Below are 15945 nucleotides of genomic sequence, written 5' to 3'. Positions count from 1 at the left end.
TGCTCTTTATTATATCTCAGTGTTATTTTTTGCACTAGGCACTTTCAGCCTTTTTTAGGCAGTGCAAGCACACTAACGTTCTGTCTCGTGAATATTGAAACTATCATGGAAATGATTTTTTTTTTTTATAACCGCAATAGTTTAGCACTAGGCACTTTGTAGATTGATTTATAGAGGCGAACATATATGCCCTACTGAATAATATGTGTAGGTTTGTCTATAAAGTAGTCATTATATATTGCTTTTAATACAGAGTTGCAGTTTTTCTAGCAATAGATATTGCGTGCACATGCCATTTTTTTTTTTTTTTATAGGGCTGGTTCCCATAAATATATGTAAAGATTTAGAAGGTAAATATAGAAAAACTGACTGAACAGCAATCTAATCTGAACTGGTGCATAACCAAAAAAGTCATATAGCAAATAGATTAATGGCTGCACTCAAAATTAATCTGTGCTAGAGCAAGGAAATGTGCGATACATGAAATGGGAATAGCATAATGGCTTGTGAAATATATGAAAAAACACATGAGATTCTTAGCACAAGATTTGGCCAAAAGTGGTGAGCCCATCCACCAATCGTCAAGGTAATCTCAGAACGGATGGGTACCTGAGCTGACTGCCTAGTGTGAACACTTACCTATGGCTAATAACGTGGTAAAGCCTGCTTATATAGGAAGCTCAGAACCAACTGTGTTTGGATGTAATTAAAATCACAGCATGGTGAAGGGCGGGGCGTTCAAGTCAGAAAAAATAGTACATAGTAAATATAGAAAAACTGACTGAACAGCAATCTAATCTGAACTGGTGCATAACCAAAAAAGTCATATAGCAAATAGATTAATGGCTGCAATCAAAATTAATCTGTGCTAGAGCAAGGAAATGTGCGATACATGAAATGGGAATAGCATAATGGCTTGTGAAATATATGAAAAAACACATGAGATTCTTAGCACAAGATTTGGCCAAAAGTTGTGAGCCCATCCACCAATCGTCAAGGTAATCTCAGAACGGATGGGTACCTGAGCTGACTGCCTAGTGTGAACACTTACCTATGGCTAATAACGTGGTAAAGCCTGCTTTTATAGGAAGCTCAGAACCAACTGTGTTAATTTTGAGTGCAGCCATTAATCTATTTGCTATATGACTTTTTTGGTTATGCACCAGTTCAGATTAGATTGCTGTTCAGTCAGTTTTTCTATATTTACTATGTACTATTTTTTCTGACTTGAACGCCCCGCCCTTCACCATGCTGTGATTTTAATTACATCCAAACACAGTTGGTTCTGAGCTTCCTATATAAGCAGGCTTTACCACGTTATTAGCCATAGGTAAGTGTTCACACTAGGCAGTCAGCTCAGGTACCCATCCGTTCTGAGATTACCTTGACGATTGGTGGATGGGCTCACAACTTTTGGCCAAATCTTGTGCTAAGAATCTCATGTGTTTTTTCATATATTTCACAAGCCATTATGCTATTCCCATTTCATGTATCGCACATTTCCTTGCTCTAGCACAGATTAATTTTGAGTGCAGCCATTAATCTATTTGCTATAAGATTTAGAAGGTGCCATAGTGTTATGCAGCTTTGTCCATTTCCTTTTTTCCTTGTGTGTTTTTTCCATCAGTAATTTTTCTGAAATTCCTTGTCTTGTTTTAAATGTGTTTTTTTTTGTCTAATAAAAGTATCATGTTTTAAACCCTTAGCGACCGCCGATACGCCTTTTAACGGCGGCCGCTAAGGGTGCTTAAACCACAGCGCCGTTAATTAACGGCGCTGTGGAAAAAGTCAATAGCGCCCCCCAGAGGCCGATTTTCTCCGGGGTCTCGGCTGCCGGGGGTAGCCGAGACCCCAGAGAACATGATTCGGGGTTTTTTTACCCACCCCGCATTTGCGATCGCCGGTAATTAACCGTTTACCGGCGATCGCAAAAAAAAACAAAACAAAAAAAAAACGCGATCTCTTTTTAATTTCTCTGTCCTCCGATGTGATCGCACATCGGAGGACAGAGAAAAGGGGTCCCAGGTGGCCCCCCAATACTCACCTAGCTCCCCCGATGCTCCTCGTGTCTCCCGGTGGGCGCCGCCATCTTCAAAATGGCGGGCGCATGTGCAGTGCGCCCGCCGGCCGGCACCGGGAGAATCTTTGGGGTCTCGGCTGCCGGGGGTAGCCGAGACCCCAAAGAGCATGATCGGGGTCGGTTTTACCGACCCCTGTTTTGCGATCGCCGGTAATTAACTGTTTACCGGCGACCGCAAAAAAAAAAGTAAAGTGTAATTCTCTGTCCTCTGATGTGATCGCACATCAGAGGACAGAGAAATAGGGGGATTCAGGGACCCTACAATACTCACCTGTGTCCCTGGATCCTTTTGCTGCTCCTCCTGGCCGCCGGCAGAAGAACATGGCGGACACATGCCCAGTGCGCCCGCCATCTGTCTCCATCTGCCGGCCGGCAGGAGAACAGCAGTTGGGGCTAAAATTAGGGTTAGGGGTAGGGTTAGGGGTAGGGGTAGGGTTAGGTTAGGGGTAGGGTTAGGGCTAGGGTTAGGGCTAGGGTTAGGGCTAGGGCTAGGGTTGGGGCTAAATTTAGGGTTAGGGTTGGGGCTAAATTTAGGGTTAGGCTTCTTTCACACTTACGTCGGTACGGGGCCGTCGCAATGCGTCGGCCCGACATACCGACGCACGTTGTGAAAATTGTGCACAACGTGGGCAGCAGCTGTAGTTTTTCAACGCATCCGCTGCCCAATCTATGTCCTGGGGAGGAGGGGGCGGAGTTACGGCCACGCATGCGCGGTCAGAAATGGGCGTTTCATTGAACTTTTTTTGTGCCGACGGTCCGCCAAAACACAACTGATCCAGTGCACGACGGACGCGACGTGTGGCCATCCGTCACGATCCGTCGGCAATACAAGTCTATGGGCAAAAAACGCATCCTGCGGGCACATTTGCAGGATCCGTTTCTTGTCCAAAACGACGGATTGCGACGGAATGCCAAACGACGCAAGTGTGAAAGTAGCCTTAGGGCTAGGGTTAGGGTTGGGGCTAAAGTTAGGGCTAGGGTTGGGGCTAAAGTTAGGGTTAGAGCTGGGATTAGGGTTAGGGTTTGGATTAGGGTTGGTATTAGGGTTAGTGTTGGCATTAGGGTTACGCTTGGGATTAGGGTTAGGTTTGGGATTAGGGTTAAGGTTAGGGTTGTGATTAGGGGTGTATTGGGATTAGGGTTAGGTTTGAGGTTAGGGTTGAGATTAGGATTAGGGGTGTGTTGGATTTAGGGTTTTGATTAGGGTTATGGTTAGGGTTGACATTAGGGTTGTTTTGGGGTAAGGGTTGTGATTATGGTTAGGGTTAGTGATTAGGATTATGGATCAGGTTGGGATTAGGTTAGGGGTGTGTTGGGGTTAGGGTTGGAGCTAGAATTGGGGGGTTTCCACTGTTTAGGTACATCAGGGGGTCTCCAAACACGACAGCCAATTTTGCGCTCAAAAAGTCAAATGGTGCTCCCTCCCTTCTGAGCTCTGCCGTGCACCCAAACAGTGGGTTACCCCCACATATTGGGCATCAGCGTACTCGGGATAAATTGGACAATAACTTCTGGGGTCCAATTTCTCTTGTTACCCTTGTGAAAATAAAAACTTGGGGGCTACAATATCTTTTTTGTGGAAAAAAAAATATTTTTTATTTTCACGACTCTGCATTCTAAACTTCTGTGAAGCACTTGGGCATTCAAAGTTCTCACCACACATCTAGATAAGTTCCTTGGGGGGTCTAGTTTCCAAAATGGGGTCAATTGTGGGGGGTTACTACAGTTTAGGTACATCAGGGGCTCTGCAATCGCAACATAATGCCCACAGACCATTCTATCAAAGTCTGCATTCCAAAAAGGCGCTCCTTCCCTTCCGAGCTCTGCCGTGCGCCCAAACAGTGGTTTACCCCAACATATGGCGCATCAGCGTACTCGGGATAAATTGGACAACAACTATTGCAGTCCAATTTCTCCTGTTACCCTTGTGAAAATAAAAACTTGGGGGCTACAATATCTTTTTTGTGGAAAAAAAAATATTTTTTATTTTCACGACTCTGCATTCTAAACTTCTGTGAAGCACTTGGGCATTCAAAGTTCTCACCACACATCTAGATAAGTTCCTTGGGGGGTCTAGTTTCCAAAATGGGGTCACTTGTGGGGGGTTACTACAGTTTAGGTACATCAGGGGCTCTGCAATCGCAACATAATACCCGCAGACCATTCTATCAAAGTCTGCATTCCAAAAAGGCGCTCCTTCCCTTCCGAGCTTTGCTGTGCGCCCAAACAGTGGTTTACCCCCACATATGGGGTACCAGCATACTCAGGACAAATTGGACAACAACTTTTGGGGTCCAATTTCTCTTGTTACCCTTGTGAAAATAAAAACTTGGGGGCTAAAAAATCTTTTTTGTGGAAAAAAAAATATTTTTTATTTTCACGGCTCTGCATTATAAACTTCTGTGAAGCACTTGGGCATTCAAGGTCCTCAGCACACATCTAGATAAGTTCCATGGGGGGTCTAGTTTCCAAAATGGGGTCACTTGTGGGGGATTTCTACTGTTTAGGCACATCAGGGGCTCTCCAAACGCGACATGGCGTCCGATCTCAATTCCAGCCAATTCTACATTGAAAAAGTAAAACGGCACTCTTTCTCTTCCAAGCTCTGCGGTGCGCCCAAACAGTGGTTTACCCCCACATATTGGGTATCGACGTACTCAGGAGAAATTGCACAACAACTTTAGTGGTCTAATTTCTCCTGTTACCCTTGTGAAAATAAAAATTTGTGGGCAAAAAGATCATTTTTGTAGAAAAAATGCAATTTTTTTTTTTCACGGCTCTACGTTATAAACTTCTGTGAAGCACATGGGGGTTCAAAGTGCTCGCCACACATCTAGATAAGTTCCTTAAGGGGTCTAGTTTCCAAAATGGTGTCACTTGTGGGGGGTTTCCACTGTTTAGGCACATCAGGGGCTCTCCAAACGCGACATGGCGTCCGATCTCAATTCCAGCCAATTCTACATTGAAAAAGTAAAACGGCACTCCTTCTCTTCCAAGCTCTGCGGTGCGCCCTAACAGTGGTTTACCCCCACATATTGGGTATCAGCGTACTCAGGAGAAATTGCACAACAACTTTTGTGGTCTAATTTCTCCTGTTACCCTTGTGAAAATAAAAATTTGTGGGCAAAAAGATCATTTTTGTAGAAAAAATGCGATTTTTTTTTTCACGGCTCTACATTATAAACTTCTGTGAAGCACATGGGGGTTCAAAGTGCTCATCACACATCTAGATATGTTCCTTAAGGGGTCTAGTTTCCAAAATGGGGTCACTTGTGGGGGGTTTCCACTGTTTAGGCACATCAGAGGCTCTCCAAACGCGACATGGCGTCCAATCTCAATTCCAGCCAATTCTACATTGAAAAAGTAAAACGGCGCTCCTTCACTTCCAAGCTCTGCGGTGCGCCCAAACAGTGGTTTACCCTCACATATGGGGTATCGACGTATTCAGGAGAAATCGCACAACAACTTTTGTGGTCTAATTTCTCCTGTTACCCTTGTGAAAATAAGAATTTGTGGGCGAAAAGATCATTTTTGTGTAAACAAAAGCGATTTTTTATTTTCACGGCTCTACGTTATAAACTTCTGTGAAGCACTTGGGGGTTCAAAGTGCTCACCACACATCTAGATAAGTTCCTTAAGGGGTCTAGTTTCCAAAATGGTGTCACTTGTGGGGAGTTTCCACTGTTTAGGCACATCAGGGGCTCTCTAAACGCGACATGGCGTCCGATCTCAATTCCAGCCAATTCTACATTGAAAAAGTCAAACGGCGCTCCTTCACTTCTAAGTTCTGCGGTGCGCCCAAAAAGTGGTTTACCCCCACATATGGGGTATTGGCGTATTCAGGAGAAATTGCATAACAAAATTTATGGTTACATTTCTGTTTTTACACTTGTGAAAATAAAAAAAATGGTTCTGAATTAAGATGTTTGCAAAAAAAAGTTAAATGTTCATTTTTTCCTTCCACATTGTTTCAGTTCCTGTGAAGCACGTAAAGGGTTAATAAACTTCTTGAATGTGGTTTTGAGAACCTTGAGGGGTGTGGTTTTTAGAATGGTGTCACACTTGGGTATTTTCTATCATATAGACCCCTCAAAATGACTTCAAATGTGATGTGGTCCCTAAAAAAAAAATGGTGTTGTAAAAAATGAGATATTGCTGGTCACCTTTTAACCCTTATAACTCCCTAACAAAAAAAAATTTTGTTTCCAAAATTGTGCTGATGTAAAGTAGACATGTGGGAAATGTTATTTATTAACTATTTTTCGTGACATATCTCTCTGATTTAAGGGCATAAAAATACAAAGTTTGAAAATTGCTAAATTTTAAAAATTTTCGCCATATTTCCGTTTTTTTCATAAATAATCGCAGGTAATATCGAAGAAATGTTACCACTAACATGAAGTACAATATGTCACGAAAAAACAATCTCAGAATCAGCGGGATCCGTTGAAGCGTTCCAGAGTTATAACCTCATAAAGTGACAGTGGTCAGAATTGCAAAAATTGGCTCGGTCATTAAGTACCAAATTGGCTCTGTCACTAAGGGGTTAAACATATTACATTTGCTTATGCCTCTTATGCCACCCATTATTGTTTGGGTGTTTTTTGGTATGATAATGTATATTTGGAGGTGGTGAGTCCACTTTTTGGATTTTGGTTATGCCTCAGGCATTCTAGTATTACATCCCATCCAATTTCTGTTTTGGACAATTTCTTTTTCCTTGCTTTGTATTCTATTTTTAATATTTCTGGATAGATTCATAATTTCATGATGATTTTTATATGGTCTTAATTAGCCATATAGTTTAGATATCTTATTCTTACTATCCTTCAATTGTTTTTTCCTTTTCTCAATGATAAAGGAAAGGTTTTAAACCTAGCATCCCATTCAGTCAGGGTGTCTTTATCACCTATATCTACAGATACAGAATTGTATACTGACGGCCCCTTTGGTATGCTATCTATCATAAGCCAAATAGAGTTTGAGAGAGGCAGTTTTCCATCGAACAGTTGAACACCACGATCCACTGGTTCATCCTATAAGGTTTTTTTTATTAGACTGTGAACTGTCATTGTCCTGGTGAATAAATATTTTTACATAATTTGCCATTTGTATAGACATTTTAAGTAGAAAAATATTAAATTTAAAGATATTTCTTTAAAAAATAATAGTTGATTTTTTTTCTTGGCAGATAACTGTACCAGGAGATCAGAGGGACAGCTGATATCTTCAGTTTTTCAATCAGATGATCTTCATATCCCACAACATACAATTGAAGTGAATGTCATTACTCCATCCCTTCACAGCAAAGATCTGTCATCTGATCCTATGAAACAGGTCTTGTCTTCTGATTCATTACCGACTACTAAGGAAAATCAAAGTCACAAAATAAGTATTAAACAACAAATTGCTCCTAAAGCAAAAAAGCTGTTTTCGCGTTCAGAATATGGAAATAGTTTTCCCTTTGAAAAGTCTGGTCTTAAGCATAAAAAAATTCACACAGCAGAGAAAAGATTTTCTTGTTCCATGTGTGGACAATGTTTTAACCAGAAGTCAAAACTTGTTAGACATCAGATTAGTCACACAGAGGAGAAGCCATTTTCATGTTCAGAATGTGGGAAATGTTTTACCCAGAAATCAGGTTTTGTTAGACATCAGAGAACTCACACAGGGGAGAAGCCATTTTCATGTTCGGAATGTGGGAAATGTTTTACCCAGAAATCAGGTTTTGTTAGACATCAGAGAACTCACACAGGGGAGAAGCCATTTTCATGTTTGGAATGTGGAAAGTGTTTTACAAGTAAAAGGGGTCTTATCAAGCATCAGAGAACTCACACAGGGGAGAAGCCATTTTCATGTTCAGAATGTGGGAAATGTGTAGCAACGAAAGCAACTCTTATAACACATCAGAGAACTCACACAGGGGAGAAGCCATTCTCATGTTCAGAATGTGGGAAATGTTTTACCCAGAAATCAGGTTTTGTTATACATCAGAGAACTCACACAGGGGAGAAGCCATTTTCATGTTCGGAATGTGGAAAGTGTTTTACAAGTAAAAGGTGTCTTATCAAGCATCAGAGAACTCACACAGGGAAGAAGCCATTTTCATGTTCAGAATGTGGGAAATGTTTAGCAGAGAAAGCAACTCTTGTTACACATCAGAGAACTCACACAGGAGAGAAGCCATTTTCATGTTCAGAATGTGGGAAATGTTTTACAGATAAAGCAACTCTTGTTAGACATCAGAGAACTCACACAGGGGAGAAGCCATTTTCATGTTCAGAATATGGGAAGTGTTTTAACAAGAAATCAAGTTTTGTGACACATCAGAGAACCCACATAGAGGAGAATCCATTTACATGTTCAGAATGTGGGAAATGTTTTACAGAGAAAGCATCTCTTGTTAAACATCACGGAACCCACACAGGAGAAAAGCCATTTTTATGTTCAGAATGTGTGAAATGTTTTACAAATAAAAGTGGTCTTATCAAACATCAGAGAACTCACACATAGTAGAAGCCATTTTCATGTTCAGAATGTGGGCAATACCCTCTGATGAAGGAGACAACAGTATCTCCGTAAAGCGTAAGAAAAAGTATAACCCTTTGGGACTCCATACACGAGCAACGAGTGATGTTGCACGCTGATTACTCCTATGCGCGGCACTTACCACATCTGGTGAGTCACTAACCGGGGCTCCCTGCTTTGAGATTTCCTGCAGCGAACTTTTGAGACTTATTTCCACCAGCTTGTGCGAGTATCTTCCCTATACCAGTGGAAATTTAGATCTACGTTGTTTCCCACAAGGATTTCTACTTGTGTTACAAGTTTAACACCATGCTTCATTATTTGCAAGTATCAATATAAAGCCACTGACACATGACTTTATAATCTGTGCTGCATAGAACTGACACAAGATTAAATGCTACTTTATTTTGTTGTCCTGTTGCTAAGGCAACATGAAGAATCAAAACTGTGCCTGAATATTGAACTATGTCTGCCAGATGTGGCTAATAACTAATAAAGAATTGTCCCTACCAAGGGTTTAACTAAAATCAACGAAAATTATATGGACAACTCCATTAACAATTGGTCTTAGTAAATAACGAACTATGCCTGCCAACTGTGGTTATCACTTTATCAACAACGGCTATTCGATAACGAATTTTCATTGCATGGTGTATGATGTTTAACTATATGTGTTGTTTTGAATATATCTTTTTTATTGCAGTTTGCTATGTGTGACTAACCATTCAATTTATCAAGTAGGCATTTGCACAATTGATGGGGATTAGTGTGGATGGTATCTTATAGGACTAAATTCAGCAAATATTCACACTATATAGTGCAGAGAAGATTTTTCATTTTCATTTTAATCTTATTAGTAAAACACCACCCGGGTTTTTTTTTGTCTTGTGCAACATTTTTATATATTTGTCTTTGCACATGTATCCCTTTCCCTAGATGTCCTATAGGTGTGAATAGCGCTTGTAACAATATCTAAATTCTTGTTTCTAATGAAAATTTTTAGTTGGCTCTTGTGTCTGTGACATCAAAGAGTTTTCCTTTCACTGCTACATATTATTAATGCATAAAAATTTCAGTACTTTGAAACATTATTTTTGCAAATATAAAGATGCAGAATATTTTGTTATGCCATTTTCTTGATATTTATTTAGAGGAAACTTAGCAAAAATTCAAATAACTCAAACCTGTCTAAACAATATTGCGAATAATACAGTTACAGAAATTGCACTACAACACTTGCTCCTCATTCATTGACAACTCTTTTTTTGCTTGTCTCTTGTACTTCTGCATTGGATCATCTCTTACAATTGTCCAACAGTAATCTTCAAGCAGTGATGGATTCCATTTTCTTTGATACCTTTTCGCTACAAAATTTTAGTGAAATCACTAACGGTGCTTATCGCTAACTGCTCCACAGTTTGGTGGAAAAATGTCTAGATACGAATGTAAAAAATTATTCTCGAAGGACATGTTATAGCCAAGATCTTTATATGTTTTGAGGAGATTTTTCGCGAACGCTTCATAGTTATCCGCTCTTGAGTTTCCCCCCAAAATTAGTTACCACTAATGGTATGCTATTCATGCAGCTTTTTCCTTGCCCTGCAATAAACTTAAGGTACCGTCACACTAAGCGACGCTGCAGCGATACCGACAACGATGTCGATCGCTGCAGCGTCACAGTTTGGTCGCTGGAGAGCTGTCACACAGACAGCTCTCCAGTGACCAATGACCCCGAAGTCCCCTGGTAACCAGGGTAAACATCGGGTTACTAAGCGCAGGGCCGCGCTTAGTAACCCGATGTTTACCCTGGTTACCAGCGTAAACGTAAAAAAAACCAAACACTACATACTTACATTCCGGTGTCTGTCCTCCGGTGCTCTGCTTTCCTCTGCACTGTCAGCGCCGGCCAGCCGGAAAGCAGAGCCGTGACGTCACTGCTGTGCTTTCCGGCTGGCTGGCGCTCACAGCCAGTGCAGAGAAGCACAGCGCCGGAGGACAGACACGGAATGTAAGTATGTAGTATTTGTTTTTTTTACGTTTATGCTGGTAACCAGGGTAAGCATCGGGTTACTAAGCGCGGCCCTGTGCTTAGTAACCCGATGTTTACCCTGGTTACCAGTGAAGACATCGCTGAATCGGCGTCACACACGCCGATTCAGCGATGTCTGCAGGAGGTCCAGCGACGAAATAAAGTTCTGGACTTTCTGCGCCGACCAACGATGTCACAGCAGGATCCTGATCGCTGCTGCGTGTCAAACTGAACGATATCGCTAGCCAGGACGCTGCAATGTCACGGATCGCTAGCGATATTGTTCAGTGTGACGGTACCTTTAGAAACTCCTTATCTTTAAGAAGCTTTCGAATCTGAGGTCCTTCCTTTATCTTTGCTTCACCTAATCTTAAAAATGTATCAATGGGATACTTGAATGCTTTTACATTTTTATGCATTGACTTTACAATGTTATTCATTAGGCCCAACTTGCGATATGCAACGATGGTACCAAATCTTATATGGTCAACAAGTGCTGGTTGCAGGACGTTTTTACTCCGTGGCTGAAATAAACATCAGAGAGTCTCTTTTATTGTAGTGACATTCTCTAACATGACTGTCACGATTCGACTGGCGAATGATCTAAGACTAGAGGCACCTTTCCTGGCTCTAACACTAGGGGGAGCCCTAGCTCACCCTGTTCCATGGGATACTTCAGATGTTGAAGGGCAAGGGCGGAGGTCCCAGCATCTATCTCCTAAATTAGCACTTCATCTGTCCCCTTCCCTCATCCAGGGAAGAGGGGGTGCTACTGTGGACCGCAGTACACCAACCCAACAGACAGGGTAACAAAGACAAGGGTAAACTGAAAACTCCACACACAAAATATACACTCACATATAACAGAGGTATTCACCAGGGTATGTAGGGAGGGGGAAAAAAGCAAAACAGGGAAGGGTAAGGAATTATCAAGCGTACAAACCAGACAACAGTCGCTAATAAACTCCTCCAGCACTCTTTCTCAAAACCAACTTCTTCCAATCCTGTCTTGCAGGAATTGCTAACTCAGATAAGGACTTGGTAATCGAGCCCAGATTTTATAGGGAAAAGGAGTCGCTAAACGAGCACAACTAAATGCTGGAATTTCCAACATGGCCAATTTATCCCTGTGATGGAAGTGTATATAAAACATAGATTTCACTTGCATATATACTAACAGCTAGTATATACACTATAATCAATTGCTTAAAATGGCCGCCGCATACCAGACAGCATCTTGGGACTTTCCAGACATAAAGAGGATCTGAAAATCAGATGTCCCAAGCTGATGTCTCAACTGTTATCCTAATTGCAGGAAAAGGCCACAGTTATACTTTAGTTGCTTAATCAGCCATTTGTTATGCCTTAACCACAATCTTCCATGTATTCAGATAACCAATAACAGAAAAGATAATTAACTAACCTCCCCTTTTCTATATGCAACTATAAAAACATGTATGTAGAAGAAAGCATCAGTGTTGGTGAAATATTCTTCTTTCACCTTGGTGTATAGTGTCATTCTTGAGCGCTCAAATACTTAGCCTAATTGGGAACGACCGTGGCACACACGGGGATAGATTTATCCTAACCAAATTTCCTTCACATCTGATGCCTGAATGTGGGGCTGGACGAAACACACGGGGACCCTGCTAACTGGAGACACATGGGTGTCGGTCTCGGCTCACGGGACAGAGACTGCAGCTCCATAGTAAGGTAAGAAAATTCTGTCATCTTGCCTGAATGTCCCTGTGCCCAGCTTGGGTCTATATCTCTTGCCGGTCAGGTGTGGTCACCACCACATTCCCAGGTAGTTTAAAAAATCACGCTCTTAACTAAACCCTGGGATATAAGCCAAAGTGTCTGCGACATGCCATGTTTTATGTGTTTATATTTGTGTAGATCCAGGAGATAGTTAGAACAGTGAATGTTTTGCTTGAGGTTGCTGGGAAACCAACACAGGAAGCCGTCTCTCGATAAGGTATTACAGATTCCCATGCATGGGAGGGAGAGGCATTCCCAGATTTCAAGGCACAGATGGTAATATCTTAGAGGGATATCACATATTCCCGTAGCCAGTGAGCCAGGCCGAACCTAAAGCGGAATGTTCCCGGGCATCTGAGTGCCCTGTGAGATTGGCAGTTGTCAGTTCCAGAACAGCTTGTACGTGTCACAGAATAATAAAGAGGGCTTCGAATCTCCGGGATGTCTGTTCATGTTTGTTATGTGAGTTGCTGTCTCTTTGAATATAGAGTTGTAACAGGAAGCATTTTGTTCACTTCCCCGCTTGTTAGCAGGAAATCATCCCTTGTAAATCAAACTGCCACATCTGCCTGTTGCTGTGTTTCTTTTTTTTGTACTCGGCTATAAGTTTAGCTGCAGCATGTAAACTTTTAGGATCTGAGCTGAATCTGTGACTGTGCTATGTGATACATGATTTTGGATACACCAGTAGAGCAGAGAAAAGGGGAAGTGAGTGTGTCTGAGCACAGGCAAAGTAAGGTGATAGAGGCTGCATCAACTCTCTAAAGTTAAGTGGAATGGGGAATAAGCAGGGGAAACAGGAGGGTTTCTTACTTCACCATGAGAAAACTGCCCCCCAGATAGTTGCTGAACGAGAGGGTGTGAAGTATGTGAAAAATGATATAGGACTGATGAAAGTGTGTGAAATTCACGAGAAAGGCAGACTTCAGGCTGTGGAGTGGTATGACGTTTTGAAAAAGAAAAAAGGGAAGTTGGCTGATGCTAAGTTGCTGAATGATGCAAATTCCTGGTATAGAGTGGCAGCAGATTTGCATTGTTTAGGAGGTACAGAAAGATATGTGAACAAACCAGGAAATTATTTTTATGTGTATGAGATGGGGAAAGGTGTAAAACCATCTGCACCTCTCCCATATGGGGAGTAAAATACTGGACATATGCAGTCTGTTCCCAACAGAATCCATGGTACAGGGAGACTTGTGCAGTGTGTGGCGCTCCACATCCTTCACTACAGGGAGATGGTGCCATTGTTCTAACCATGCCGTCCCAGGACACACAGAAGTAGGAGGAATTCCCACCTCCTTTGTCACTCCTTCCTCCTCCTCCTTTCTCGTTATCGGCTGTGCCAGTGCCCAAGTCAAACAGTGTAGTGTCTCTATATTCAGTGCTGATGGCACAAGGTACTTTTTATGTCCCAGGCACAGCACAGCCGTTGCCAGTCATGATATCAGTAGAAGAGGGTGAAAACCTCCCTGCCCACAGTACTACAGGTAGCCCCAGACACTACAAGACAGCAGACTGCTCAGTTTGGGGTGCAGAGGGGGGACCATCTGCTGATAATGTACAATCATTTACACCCTTTTGAATTATAATCCACCGCAGCCCCAGGCGGGGGGGGGGGGGGGTCACATTCTCACACAAAAAGGCAATTTCTAAGTCCAAATATCAGCCTGTGCATGACCCCGGTACACAATATCACAACTACTCCGATGAAGAGGAAACCTCATACATGCTTTCAAGTACTAGGAAAAAAGGGCCATAGGCTGTTATGATCTGGTGATTAGGGAGCAACATGCGTCTAGCTCTGAGCAGGTGGCAACTATACTGACCGCAGTCCCTAAGCTCAACACAACACTAGAAGTAGCTGTGGAATGCTCCTAACTTGGCCTAGGCATCTCGTCACAGCCTAAGAGCTAACTACCCCTAAAGATAGAAGCAGGAAAACTATCTTGCCTCACAGAAAATCCCCAAAGGATAGATTAGCCCCCCACAAATAATGACTGTGAGAGGAGAAGGAAATGACATGCGTAGTATGAAACAAGATTTAGCACAGGAGGCCACTTCTAGCTAAATAGAAATAGTACAGAACAGAACGCTGTGCGGTCAGTAAAAAAAACTAGAAAAAGTCCACCGCAGAGAAATGCAAAAATCTCCACACCTGACTAAAGGTGTGGAGGGCAAACTCTGCTGCCCAGAGCTTCCAGCTTAGCTGAATAGATCCATACTGAAAAGCTGGACAAATGAACAAAAACAAAGAAAGTGCTGAACAACAAAGTCCACAACAAGAGAATCGCAAAAGGACAAGCAAGGACTTAGCTTTGATGAACTGGTCAGAGTGTCAGGAAAGTCCCAAGAGCAATGACTCCAGGCAGGAACAATTGACAACTGGCATTGAATGAGGGATAAGGCCAGACTGATATAGCCGAGCCAGAAAGACGATCAGTGAAAACAGCTGCTGAAGCTAAATCCAAGAAGCAGCCATACCACTGAAAACCACAGGAGGGAGCCAAAGAGCAGAACTCACAAAAATGCTACTTACAACCACCGGAGGAGCCCAAGAGCGGAATTCACAACAATAGGCACCCAGAAGGGGGAAGGGAAAGAAACCCCACCCTTACACTATGCGCACTTCACCCCGAGACAGGTGACTAGTATTCTAAATAATCTGCCAGACCCAGAGATCCATCCTATGCCGTTTTACCATAGAATGCACTAGAACCAAAAAACAGATGCAGCAACTTGGAATGATCTCTGGGCTGTAATGGAAATAAAAGCAGGTGAGGCATTCTGGCCAATCATAAAGGAACACTTCAAACTTCCAGCAGGATTGCATATGCATGCTTGGGAGTCAGGGCCAAAGCTAATTGAGCAGCTCAGAGAGTGGGCCAAAGGCAGATTGTCTGGGCAAGCTCTTAGTTTACAGGACATGAGCCAAGACAAGACAGAGTCTGTGGAGAAGTTTCATGGCAGATTGATGCAGGTTTTCCAAGACTTGGGCTTCACCATTCATGATTAAATACACAGACAAATGTTGGCACAGGCCTTTGTGCATGGACTAAGGGAACCAATCAGGCAACCATTGATAGTGGCCAGATCTGAGTACACGTCAATAGCAGTGAACATCCTGCTCACAGTAGCCAGAGGGATTGAGTCCCAAAATGGAGTGCGGAAGACAGCCCCTTTTATGGTGGCCACTGACCTGGATGAAAAACCACCCCAGAAGGCCAGAAGAAATGTCAAGTGTTACAACTGTGGCAAGTTTGGCAATTTCTGAAACCAGTGCAGAGCAAATACACAAACCAAGAGTTTGCCCAGAGGAACAGGTCAGGGAAGAAACACAAAAAAACAGTGAAGAGCTCCACGCATAGGACAGGGGTAAGCCAGGTCCACAAGACACCACACTTCTTACATGCAAAACCCCATCAGTAGGACCAAATTGCCCTAAAGGTGGATGGTGTTACCACATCTTTTCTTGTGGACACTGGTGCTGCCAGAAGTGTGATAAGACATGTGGAACTCCCTGACCCCACCTGTCTATCGGAATCCTGTG

The 15945-nt window shown here is 42.5% G+C and overlaps 1 protein-coding gene across 2 annotated transcripts in view; it reads left to right on the top strand.

Moving 5' to 3' along the window:
* Positions 1-9135, top strand: part of LOC138663341 (oocyte zinc finger protein XlCOF22-like) — a 75190-nt gene extending 66055 nt beyond the window's left edge. For both annotated transcript variants that reach the window (XM_069749517.1, XM_069749518.1), the window contains one exon: positions 7272-9135. In XM_069749517.1, the coding sequence (XP_069605618.1) occupies positions 7272-8593 (1322 nt within the window). In that variant the 3' untranslated portion in view covers positions 8594-9135. The remainder of the gene's footprint in view (positions 1-7271) is intronic.
* The last annotated feature ends 6810 nt before the right edge of the window (positions 9136-15945 follow it).

This window comes from Ranitomeya imitator, chromosome 2, assembly GCF_032444005.1.
Source record: "Ranitomeya imitator isolate aRanImi1 chromosome 2, aRanImi1.pri, whole genome shotgun sequence".
Taxonomy (NCBI): domain Eukaryota; kingdom Metazoa; phylum Chordata; class Amphibia; order Anura; family Dendrobatidae; genus Ranitomeya; species Ranitomeya imitator.
This window is presented reverse-complemented; position numbering and strand designations above follow the sequence as displayed.